Below are 12525 nucleotides of genomic sequence, written 5' to 3'. Positions count from 1 at the left end.
CGAGACGAGAATGAAGAGACCTGAGCTGAGAGCTGAATATGACCGCTCTCTTGGACAGTCCTCTAGAGCGAGCAAAGAAGCAAAAAAAGTCGCCCAGCTTGGACAGCAGGACATTCAGGCCGCACCCCACTTCATCGTGGAGCCATATCATGATCCAGAGACGGCATCGATGATCGAACGGGCGGCTAGAGCTCAGGGAGCATCAGTTGAGTACGAAGATTACTATCCAACGGCTCAAGTGGTAAACAAGTATAGATACGGATCTGATCTCGTCAAACCTGGCGAGCTCGCGTGTCTAGGGACTCAGATGCGAAGGTTGCATGACTGGTACCTGAAAGCCTATCGAAGATGTGAAAGCTACATCACGGTGTATCTTAGAGATGAGCATTACTTCCGGGGGGAAGACGAGATAAACCTTGAGTTAGAAGAACTGTTTCAGTTATTCAATCAAGACGCCCTCGACAAAGCTGTCATCAGTTGCTACTGCCTGTAAGTGATTTATTTGTGTAATTAAGTTTGTAGCTGATTCATTTGCACTAACAATTATCCTCATTATATTCTTTGTGTACGCTATACATTTAATTATGCAGAATGAAGAAGCTGGAATACAAAAGAGGCAAGCTCCTACCGCTGGGGTTCATAGACCCAAACACAGTTCATGAAGTTACGGTTCGACGGTACCCCAAGGACACGAGAGGACAACATCGTAATGTTTTTAGAGAAGCAAGCGAGACAAAGAGGATATATTCTTTCCCTACAACTTCAAGTGAGTGTTATATATAACATACATTATGCTTGTGCACCTTCCACTTTATTCTCGTAATCATTGAGCTATGCTTGTGCAGTTTCCACTTTATTTTCCTAATCATTGATCTTCACCTTGGAGTCGTAAATGTCATGGACTCGAAACGTAAAGAATATGCGGAATGGGCGGACATGGCTGCCATCCTCCAGAGGTAGTTTCAATCAATTTCGTATTGGCATCTTCATCTGCTCTAATTCGAAGATATCATCAACTAATCAATTACTCATTTACTCATTATTTTTTGCCGGGCAGGGCTTGGAAACGGTTCATCAATACTGTTCCGGGTGAATGGAAACCGGAGCTTACATATAGAGATTACCCTGTAAGTAGTACTATATATATAGCTATGTCCGTGAAACTTTATATATGATATTTACTTTCAATACGATGCTTGATTATTAGTTTGATCGAACTATTTTTTCGTAAAGTGTATGAGGCAGGAACAAGGGAATAACTTATGTGGATACTACGTCTGCACCTTCATGCGTGACATGTCCTGTCCCAAGGGTGGGGATGCCCAAATACACCACACTCGTGTACGATAACAAATTTTCACAATTAATCTTAATTAGTACCATCTATTGTATTGACTTCCATTCATATATTGATCTCCTTTTTTAAATATAGATGACACGCCTGCGGGACACTCTCATAACAGCGGATCAAATAAAAGCAATTCAAGAGGAAATCGCGGGATTCTTTATTACCGAGGTCCTTACCCCAGGTGGAGAGCACTATCGGAAGATCGTGACGGCGGAGGATATTCGTTCAGGAGATGTTGTATTGTAAATATGCATGCATTACGTGTACTGTGTTGACTATGTCGTGTACTGTTGACGATGTCTATATATATTCATGACGATTTTTTGTGGTTTCTTGAATGATATATATATGCATTGCTGAAACTCTGCCGCGGCAGAAACGCATGTTTCTCTGCCGCGGCAGAGAAACGCTGGTACAGCCTAAATCTGTGCCGCGGCAGAGAAATAGCAATTCTCTGCCGCGGCAGAGAAACATAGGCCCGGTTCGTACCACGAACCGGGACCAAAGCCCTTCCACCGCGAGCTCCCTGGCCGCACCACGTGTCGAGGCCTTTAGGCCCGGTTTATCTTTGAACCGGGACTAAAGGGAACCCCCTTTAGTCCCGCCTAGTTGGTCCCGGTTCGAGAACCGGGTCTAAAGGCCCAAATGGACCGGGCCTATTGCCCCGTTTTCCACTAGTGACATTTGGCTGTATTAGATTATTTTCATCTAATGGCGATTTATATATCGGGACGGGAGGAGTAACAATACAGTACAAGAGACACCTACATCATATGAAGTAATTAAATAGAATAAAGGAATGGAAATAATGCTGGCCCGCAAGAAAATAGCAAGCCTAAGCCTTGTTCAATCCTCTCCAGAAATCACATGCCGTCCCGACCAGCCCAGGGTAGGGCCGACCCTGAATGTACGCCACCGTGTCCATTTCATACCTGAGCAAGTTCGTCCAAGTGTCACCGTCATCGTCTGGCTTTTCGAACAATTTATCGTGGAGGTTCAACACGAAGGTGCCGGTATGCCCACTCCGTTCTCCCATGGTGAACAAGATGAGGCAAGTTTTTCCCTGAACCACCGTATATTGATTTCCATGGAGGTGCTGCATGGAGTTAGGGCTTCGGTAGTCGAGTTTCAGCTGTGGCTGCTTGGCTAGTAGGTAGCTGGTAGCGGTCTATCTGTCTTGGTGTTGTGTTGTGGCAAGGCATGTGTAGGGTGAGGCAGTAGTGCTCTTGTTCTTTCTAATGCTAACAGGATCAGTCCTAAGCTTTTCTATTCATCTCACAGTGCGGCTATGGAGAATGGTGAGGGGTATGCCCAAACTGTTTTACCTGCAGCGGAGCTAGCTGATAAGGCAGGGGAGGACACGTCGATTGTGGCTGACGTGCTTGGCGCACGTCGACCGGAGCATGCAGGGCTCGGAAGTGAGGCTTTGGCCACACCAAAAATGACTAGGACTGCACCTCCTTGCGGCCCAGCATCACCTTTGGAGGCGACATCATCTACTCGGCCTGCTATGCATGGTTCTGGTATATCCATGACGACGCTGGTGAACCAGAGCACGTCGATCAAAACTGTGGAAAACCACAAGGGGTTGGCGACGAACAAGGTGATTGAACCTGTTTCTGTACTTTCTGTGACTCAGGAGGATCATTCTCATTCTCAGTATTTGACATTTGATAAACAGGGTGAATCTACCCCTAATGAGATTTTGGTTTCTGGGAAGAAAAACATGCCGATAGCTCATACTTTCTCTCATAAGCAGATTCTTGATTTTGGTGGCATCGAAAAGGAAACTTCGCAAAATGTGCGGTCGAGCGGGAGGCTGCGCGCTCAGCCAAATTACGATGCAACCCAATTGGAGAGGGCGAAAATGCTGTTGCAGAAGCGTGATGAACTGCCAGTGATAGGTATGTCTAAGTCACAGCCGACATCGTTATTGTCTTTCTCCGATGAGCAGTTTTTTGACCACGCTACTTCTTTGGGGGTTTCTCTGGGTAGTTCACATGCTGAGAATATTGCGTCGGTTAAACAAATAAAAGATATTGAATTGGACCGTATGGTCACTATGTTGGGAAAAAGTGATAAAACAAAGGGTGACACTGATTTTGATGCCTCTTGTTTGTTAGTTTCTCGTGCCTCGAATTTGTGTGAGGATTTGGATGATGAAGAGGATTTAGATGGGGATGAGTTACAGAAAGTTACTCCTATTATTATCAAGAATAAGAAACGACGTAAAAAATCATATGATAAGAATAATGTTAGGAGGAGCAACCACATTCGTGTTAAAACTTTGAAATCTTAATGCATAATTTAAAAGGAATCACGTGGAATAGTGAAGGTTTCAAAGACCCTGCCAAACATATTTTCGTGAAAGAATCCATTAGGGAGTATGACCTGGATTTTTTGGCTTTACTAGAGACAGGCCGATCACATTTCGCTACACCGTTTTTAAGAGATTTGTCGGCCGGAAAAGACTTTGCTTGGTTTTGTTTACCTCCGCAGGGACGATCCGGGGGAATTTTGGTAGGAATAAATACTGCTACTTTAAAAGTGAATAGAGTGGATAGTGGAGATTTTTGTGTTAAGTTGGCGGTTAAATCAAAAATAGATGGGTTTGAATGGTTGCTTGTACCAGTGTATGGGGCGGCGCAAGACAAATTCAAGCATGTTTTTCTAGCAGAATTAGTGAGAATGTGCGATTCAGAGACATTACCAATGTTGCTAGCTGGTGACTTCAATATTTTAAAAAGACCAGAGGAGAAAAGTAATGATAATTTCAATCCTCGGTGGCCTTTTGTTTTTAATGCAATAATTGAAAATCTTAATCTCAGAGAAATTGCATTGTCGGGGAGACAGTTTACTTGGGCAAGTAGAAGAGAGAATCCCACTTATGAAAAATTGGATAGAGTCCTTGCTAGTGTAGAATGGGAGCAAAAATTTCCTTTGGTATCTGTTCGAGCTTTGACTCGGGTGGGTTCTGATCATACACCTTTACTTATTGATGTTGGACGTCAAGCTCATGTTGGCAATAAGATTCGTTTCTCTTTTGAGCTCGCTAGGTTAGAGCACGAGGGTTTCCATGATATGATCGCAGCAGAATGGGCTGGGGTACCTATTGGAAAAACTCCTATACAAACTTGGCAGAATAAAATTAGACACCTACGACGTTTTTTACGTGGCTGGGCGAAAAACTTGAGTGGAAAATATAAAAGAGAAAAGGAAAGATTGTTAATTATTATTGATACTTTGGATATTAAGGCTGAATCTTTACCGCTATCTCATTCTGAGCGTGAGGAGCTGAAAGCGGCTAATGATAACTTAAACAAACTTAGGCGTGATGAAGAAATTAAATGGGCACAAAGGGCTAAGGTCAAATTTATTCAGGAAGGAGGGGATAATACTAAAAAATTTCATCTAATAGCAAATGGGAGACATCGGAAAAAGAAAATTTTTCAGCTAGAACAAGATGAGGGTACTATAGTGGGAGATGATAATCTTAAAGTATATATAACTGAATATTACAAAAAATTGTTTGGCAGCCCAGAACCATGTTCGGTCACCTTGGATGAAAGTAGAATTGGAGATATACCACAATTGTCGGCTATTGAAAATAATCTACTAACTATGGACTACTCAATGGAGGAAATTCATAAAGCTATTTTTCAGATGGAACATAATAAATCACCTGGACCTGATGGCTTCCCAGCTGAATTTTATCAACATTTTTGGGATGTTATTAAAATGGATTTGATGGCACTTTTTGAGTGTTTTCAGAAAGGAGATTTATCTTTGTATAAACTCAATTTTGGAGTTATTACTCTCCTACCTAAAAAGGAAAATGCTACTCAAATACAACAATATAGACCCATTTGTCTATTGAATGTTAGTTTCAAAATTTTCACTAAAGTTGCAACAAATCGAATATCGGAAGTAGCACAGAAAGTTATCAAGCCGACACAGACAGCATTCATACTAGGACGACATATTTTAGAAGGAGTGGTAGTTCTCCATGAGACAATACATGAATTGCATAGGAAAAAGCTCGATGGGGTTCTTTTCAAAATTGATTTTGAGAAGGCGTATGATAAGGTAAAATGGCCCTTTCTGCAACAAGTCCTTCGTATGAAGGGTTTTGGTTCTATTTGGTGTGAGAGGATTAAACAATATGTGCAAGGGGGGAGTGTAGGTATTCGAATAAATGATGATATCGGGCATTATTTTCAAACTAGGAAAGGTTTGCGCCAAGGTGATCCTTTATCACCGATACTTTTCAATATTATTGCTGATATGTTGGCTATTCTTATTTCTCGGGCTAAGGATGATGGGAAAGTTGGAAGTTTACTACCACACCTGATCGATGGGGGGATATCTATATTACAGTATGCAGATGACACGATTCTGTTTATGGAACATGATATAGCTAAAGCAATTAATATGAAGCTTATTCTTTCCATTTTTGAACAACTATCAGGACTTAAAATTAATTTCCATAAGAGTGAAATTTTCTGTTTCGGTAAGGCTAAAGATATGGAGCACCAGTATAGAAATATTTTTGGGTGCGAAGTTGGATCCTTACCTTTCAGATATTTGGGTATCCCAATACATTATAGGACACTCCGAAATGCGGAGTGGAACCCTGTGGAGAATCGTTTTGCTTCTAAGCTAAGTGGTTGGCGTGGGAAAATGCTTTCCTATGGTGATCGACTTGTACTAATTAATTCGGTCCTAACAAGTCTACCGATGTTTATGTTATCCTTCCTAGAAATTCCAGTGGGAGTAAGGAAAAGGCTAGATTTCTATAGATCTAATTTCTTTTGGCAATCTGAAGAAAATAAAAAGAAATATCGTCTATCTAGATGAAATATTTTGTGTAGACCGAAGGATCAAGGGGGACTAGGGATTGAGGTACTTGAGGTTAAAAACAAATGCTTACTCGGTAAATGGCTGTTTAAATTGCTCTCGGAAGAGGGTATGTGGCAGCAGCTGTTGTATAATAAGTATCTCAAGAATAAAACACTTTCACAAGTTGAAGCGAAACCTAATGATTCACAATTTTGGAAAGGACTTATGCATGTAAAGAAAGATTTTTTTGACAGGGGTTTTTTTAAAGTGGGAAATGGGATGACTACTAGGTTCTGGGAGGACGTTTGGATGGGGGATGCCCCGTTATGTCAACAATACCCAGCTTTATATAACATTGTTCAACATAAAAATACCCTTGTCTCAACGGTTCTAGCACATACGCCTTTAAATATTTCTTTCAGAAGAGGTTTAAACGATAACAAATGGTTACAATGGCTGGATTTATGTCAACGGTTAATGACAATTACTTTAACTACTGAACCTGATGTGTTTTTTTGGAAGCTCACAGATTCTGGTATATTTTCAGTTAAGTCTATGTATCTTGATATGATGAATGGACATACTATTTTCCTTCGTAAATATTTGTGGAAATTAAAGATACCGCTGAAAATTAAAATATTTATGTGGTTTCTTAGTAACAAAGTGCTTCTTACTAAGGATAATCTAGCTAGAAGGAAGTGGAATGGGTGTCAAAAATGTTGTTTTTGTGATTCCACTGAAACTGTTAATCATTTGTTTCTTCATTGTCCCTTTGCAAAAATTATTTGGCGTATGGTGTATCTCACTTACAATATCCCTCCACCAGCTAATGTTACTAATATGTTTGGTAAATGGCTTAATGGTGTACGTAAGGAGGATAAACACAAAATCCGTGTGGGTGTTTCCGCTTTATGCTGGTCCATTTGGAGGACTAGGAATGACATTATCTTTAATAAACAAAATGGAACTAATTTTTTGCAGGTTATCCGACGCGCTGCTCATTGGATTCAACAATGGGTTTTCCTTCTCCCTTTGGAACACCGGGAGGGTATGGTTACTGGATGCAACCGGATGCTAGTGGTTGCTCAGGACTTCTTTTTCCGGGCTACTGGATGGCGACACACTAATAGATTAGCAAATGGATAGGCTGTCTTTGTGTTGCATTTTCCTTTGGTTGATTCATGTGTCGACCTTAGCTTTCCCATGAGTGTAATCTTGAATTTTTTTGTAAACTTTTACCGTACTTCTGGTTTAATAAAGATAGCCGTGTGCATCTATTGATGCAGAGGCTGGGGCGATGCTCCCATATCGAAAAAAAAGTAGTGCTCACACTACTGCCATGATAAAGCCTGGTGGCTCGGCGGATTTCTTTCTCTACATCTTCATTGATGTCTTCATCCGACATTTTGGGTCTTGGGAGTTGTGGTTCTGAGGGAGGCGGAGATATTTTCGTGTAGTTGTAGGGTGAGGCAGTAGTGCTCGAATTCTTCCACCTGGCATCATGCTTGTCATTGTCCATCCATGCTTAGGATGAGTTGCTCCACTTCCTTACAGGTGTGACATCATTCGATCTGAGGCCAGAATGCAGAGTTCTTTCTTCGAAGGTGGACAGATGGCATGGCAACTTGGCTAGCCGGATGGCGACTATGGCGTGAGTTCCTATGTGGCGTGCTTCTTCATCAACATTGCTTCTTCTTCGGTCGAGCTACAAGGTACATAGGACAAAGGGTTCAATGATCAAGCGACTCTTCATCTCTTTATGTATTTTCGATTCGATGGGTAGTCATGATTTCTTTAACATGTGTTTAAGTTTTGTTCCTCTCATGCCTGTAGTTTTTTCAGCTATGATATTGTTAAGGTGCGTGTTACCCGGTTCTGGGCCGCCCTTCATGTTATATAGCTGGTTAATCAAATAACCACATAGAGAATTTACATAAGGTTTTGTTAGAAGATTGAGAGTTTATAATCCAGGCAAAAAAGGCGAGAATGGAAGGTGATATCTTGGGATTATTTCGTTCAAACCCGAAGAAGTAAATAGATAAGTGGAGATTTTCCGGGATTCGAAATAACCCCGCTCCCATCCCTACAAAAACACTAGAAGTAAACAAGGTCTTAATGGGCCAGCGAAACGGCCCTATTGAAAGCTCAGGCGTTACCGAGCAATTTCCGCTTGAACCGATTGTAGTCCCCGCGGGCTGGCGTAGCTGAAATCGTGTCACCCTAGAGCCCACGCATCTTTCTCTGTGGCTTGTGATTTATTATTTTTCGGAAGAGGAAATGAGATTCTTGAACAGAAAGTGCAAAGTAATCGGATAGGATCTCGGGAAGTGGAGAGTTCTTCGTCTATCCTCGCGCAGAGCTCAAGCGTCTTGCTTGAATGGCTCTCCTCCGCCTCCAAGAACACTGCTCCCTCCTCCAAATTTCCAGCTCCCAGCTCCCAAATCTCCTCAAACCCGCAAGAACCCCTCGCCGGAGCCAGCTCTCGCTTCCCAATGCAGCCAGGATCCCCGGCTCCTCCACAACACCCCCTGCAACCCCGGCGCGAAATGCGGCGGCGCCTTGGCGGGGCGAGCTCCTGCTCCTCCTCCCCGCCGCCGCGACCTCCTGGACGCCGCTCCCTGCCCTCGCCGCGGAGGCCGACGGCGGCGGGAAGGTGAGCCTGGAGTCCATCGTGGTGGCCATCGACGACTTCAACAACCGGAACCCCTTCTTCGTGGCCGGGGTGGTCTTCGTGTGGCTCGTGGTCATCCCGCTCGCGCAGGAGTACTTCAGCAAGTACAAGGCCGTGGGCGCCCTCGACGCCTTCCGCAAGCTCCGGGACGTGCCGGAGGCCCAGCTGCTCGACATCAGGCGGGGCAAGAGCGTGCAGTTCATGCCGCCGCCCAACCTCAAGCTCGTCGAGAAGAACGCCGTGCAGGTGGAGTTCGACGAGGAAGACGAGAAGGGGTTCATCAGGGAGGTTCTAAAAAGGTTTCCTAACCCGGCCAACACCGTCGTCTGCGTCCTTGACAAGTGAGTGCTCCATGATACCTCCATCGATGCATGATGTGCACTCTGTACCTGCATTACTCAATGCTTAGTTAGTTGTGTGTATTGACTAGGTTTGGCCTCAGATGCATTGTCCGTGGATTAATGTGCACAGTGCTAGATGTCTTTGTACTATGCAGCAGTGTGCACAACTTAGCATTGCAAGTGCCTGTTGTAGTCATCTTAGCATTAGAGCCAACAATTGTTCGGTGTGGTTGTAACCAGCCTTGCAGGGATCCCATTTTTGACGCATACCTTATACTCGGCGTTTCTAAATGACAACAATGCAGCATAGTGCTAGATGCTTACTAGTACCGGCACTGTAAATCAGAATTTGTTGCTGATATGTAAACAATTGGTAATCGGTATATATGTGCATACATGGATAACAAAAATTTATAGTGCATACCATTTATGCTAGTTGCTAGTCGTTGCATCACTCTTCCTGGGCAATGAAAACAAAGGATGAGGCTTTCTTATTCTGTTCCCATTTAAAATATTGTATGACCCAGTAACTACATAAGTAAATTAGTATTAAAAGTTCCCATTTAAATATTGTCTGACCCAGTAACTAGATAAGTAAATTAATATGCAAAGTTCTTGTCATGTACTGCATCAACCAGAGTAGCTACTGAAAATGGATGACATGTGTATTTTGCCTGCCGGAGATTGATAGTTTGAATTCAGCGTTCAGAATTCAGAAAATAGCAGATTTACTTACATGCTGATATTACTGATGCTGCTGTATACCTTGATCATGCCAAAGCAGTTATGTTTAAATTCTTGTTGAGCCTTTGAGCAATTATGCTGGAATCAGTTACCAACCTAAGTTTATGCTGTGGAAGGTAGCTTTGATGGTAATTCAGTAAAAGTGGCTGAGCTCTTGGTCAACAATGGTTTCAAGGAAGCCTATGCAATCAAAGGAGGAGTAAGAGGGCCAGAAGGTTGGCAGGTCAGTTATGAAACTGTGGATTGAAACCAATAACAGCAGCACATAATACATTGCTGTTTTAATACTAAACGTTGTTATTTTCTTAGGCAATTCAAGAAAAATATCTTCCCCCAGCTGTTCATGTTTTCCCAAAGAAGAAGAAGAAGAGCAAAGGTTTGACACATACAGATGCCACTACTGAAGGAACAGATGATCAACATGAGAAAAATGGAAAACTGTTAACTTCAGATGATCAGCATGATTCAAGCAACGGGATCGAAGATGGTCATGAAGAACTAAATGGAAGTACTTCAGCCACTAAGCATTCAAAAACAAGACCATTATCACCATACGCTAATGTATGACTCTGTTACCTTGTTACCGCCACATAGTAATTCAGCATGCTCCGAACTTTATTTTCATTGAACTTCCACCTGCTGCTAGCTCATAGCAGTTAAATTTTTTGCTCAGATAGTAAAAACAGTTTCCTCAGGACTAACTTAGTTTCTTCATATTATAATTTTCTACCGGAAAGGGGGGAAACCCACTGAATGTGTTATACTTACAGTTAACTGCTTTGGAACATTAGCTTGTAAACCTGATAAATGTCTGAGCTAGATAGTTTTTTTTTTTTTGGCGAAAATCTGAGCTAGATAGTTAATTCGTGTCAACAATACCAGACACTTTGCTCCCTTTACATGATTTGAATTTATCATGCAGTATCCTGACTTGAAGCCTCCGTCATCTCCGAGTCCATCCAAGCCAGGGAGGTAAAAGCAATATAGGCATATAATGCCTGGACTTAACGAAGGCAGAGTCGGTCATTTTTGGCATAACCATTTTGTCACACTAAATCCATGGATGTAGAGGCGATCAATGGGGGTCACGATGCAGAAGACCATTGCTGCACAATACGAAATGTTATTTTTGGTAGCATGGTGATTTCGTACGTTTGTGTAAATGTCATACTTTTCCCAGTTTGTTTTCTGTTGTTTGTACATTGATGTGGGTATTGTTGTCTACAAGACTAAACATTTGATTTCATTTTGGTCTCCTATTCTGGCCTGTGCTAGAGGCATCTCTGAGCATGGATCTACCTGCTAACTCGGCTCTTCTGCTTGACCCAAATTATCTTTTGGGCCGTGAGTTGGTGGGCTCTAAAGAATAGGCAATCCCAGGTCTTGGATCAAATACTCGTGATATCATCTGCATGAATGCGATGCGAATTCTGTGGACTTCTGCTCAGTTTTCTATTTGAGAATATATTTGAAGATAGTAATTTACTGGCTGATGTGTGCGGGAAATTGGAAACTTTTTGGAAGAAGAGAGATCAGTTGATGGTCTTACGTGATGGAACGAGTGAGGCTCAGAAAAGTATTAAAAACACGTCAAAAAAGTTTTAATTTTTAAAAGCAGATCTGTACATATGTGTAAGCAGCAAAATATCCAAAGTATTTTAATGCCTATTTACAGAAGGAAAAAAGAGTATACGCGTTAGTAAATTTGATCATTTTAGTATAAAAATAAATAAATATGTATTTACGTCCAAAAAAGAAATTTGGCCTATGCAGGGCTCGAACCTGCGACCTTAGCCTTATTAGGACCACGCTCTAACCAACTGAGCTAATAGGCCGTTATTATATCTTTATCCAAACAATACTAATTATTAAATAAATAAACTGCCTAAATAACGCCATCAGAAAGGCTCAAGAAACGCTGCGAATTCGCCGAAAAAATGCCGGCCCTGCGCGATCCACGGGCCACCATGGAGCATCCACTGCAGCACCGACCCTGCCCATATATAACCCTTGACCAACGGCGACATTCTGGAGTATCCAACTAGCTTTGGTTATTTTCTAAAAAAAAAAAACTAGCTTTGGTTAAGCTCAGCACGTTCCGTTTACCACAGATTACTTCTACTACAGACTACAGAGACATCCTAAAAAAAAAACACTTTTGCTACGTAGACAATGGAGAGGTGCATCAGGAGAAAGAGGAAGACGACGCAAGAAAATATAGTTACTCGCAATTTTGTGTCGGTTCTCTATGACATTTATAAGGACCACACTCTAGCCAGCTGAGCGAATAGACCATTTTATTTTAATTATATTACTATATTTATACTAATAAAATAAAAACCTTGGCAAATATGGAGTATGACTCAAATAAGGGCACCTCTAGCTGCCTGACGTTTCGGTCCATACAGACAAGAAATGGCTAAATTCCTAGCCCGGCGGCTCAACGTCTGGACCGACGCATTTTAAGTCTAAATTTGGATCGTGAATGCGTCGGGGAGGACACAACGCGTGGCCGCGTCCTCCCACCTTGGGCCCGCCTGGCGATGGGTGAGTGGACTGCATACCGCTCCCCTTCTGTGCGC

General features: G+C 42.3%; 1 protein-coding gene and 1 non-coding gene across 2 annotated transcripts; one reads left to right on the top strand and one right to left on the bottom strand.

The window, feature by feature from the left end:
• The first annotated feature begins 8490 nt into the window (after positions 1-8490).
• LOC127345117 (rhodanese-like domain-containing protein 4A, chloroplastic) lies at positions 8491-11189 on the top strand. The gene is made up of 4 exons (XM_051371550.2): positions 8491-9199; positions 10064-10166; positions 10253-10504; positions 10866-11189. Exons 1-4 carry the CDS (start codon positions 8565-8567, stop codon positions 10917-10919), a joined length of 1044 nt encoding a protein of 347 aa, XP_051227510.1. The 5' UTR covers positions 8491-8564; the 3' UTR covers positions 10920-11189.
• Positions 11190-11704: 515 nt separating this feature from the next.
• On the bottom strand, positions 11705-11778 carry TRNAI-AAU (transfer RNA isoleucine (anticodon AAU)). The gene has a single exon. It is a non-coding gene; the product is annotated as a tRNA-Ile (tRNA).
• Between the last annotated feature and the right edge of the window lie 747 nt (positions 11779-12525).

Source organism: Lolium perenne, chromosome 3 (genome assembly GCF_019359855.2).
Source record: "Lolium perenne isolate Kyuss_39 chromosome 3, Kyuss_2.0, whole genome shotgun sequence".
In the NCBI taxonomy this organism is placed as follows: Eukaryota; Viridiplantae; Streptophyta; class Magnoliopsida; order Poales; family Poaceae; genus Lolium; species Lolium perenne.
Note: the sequence above shows the minus strand (reverse complement) of the source record. Positions and strands in the feature narration are given on the sequence as shown.

Coding starts and splice junctions, on each gene's coding strand:
- LOC127345117 (XM_051371550.2), top strand. CDS start 8,565: ATGGCTCTCCTCCGCCTCCAAGAACACTGCTCCCTCCTCCAAATTTCC. Junction 9,200..10,063: donor GTCGTCTGCGTCCTTGACAA/GTGAGTGCTCCA, acceptor TGTGGAAGGTAG/CTTTGATGGTAATTCAGTAA. Junction 10,505..10,865: donor CATTATCACCATACGCTAAT/GTATGACTCTGT, acceptor TTTATCATGCAG/TATCCTGACTTGAAGCCTCC.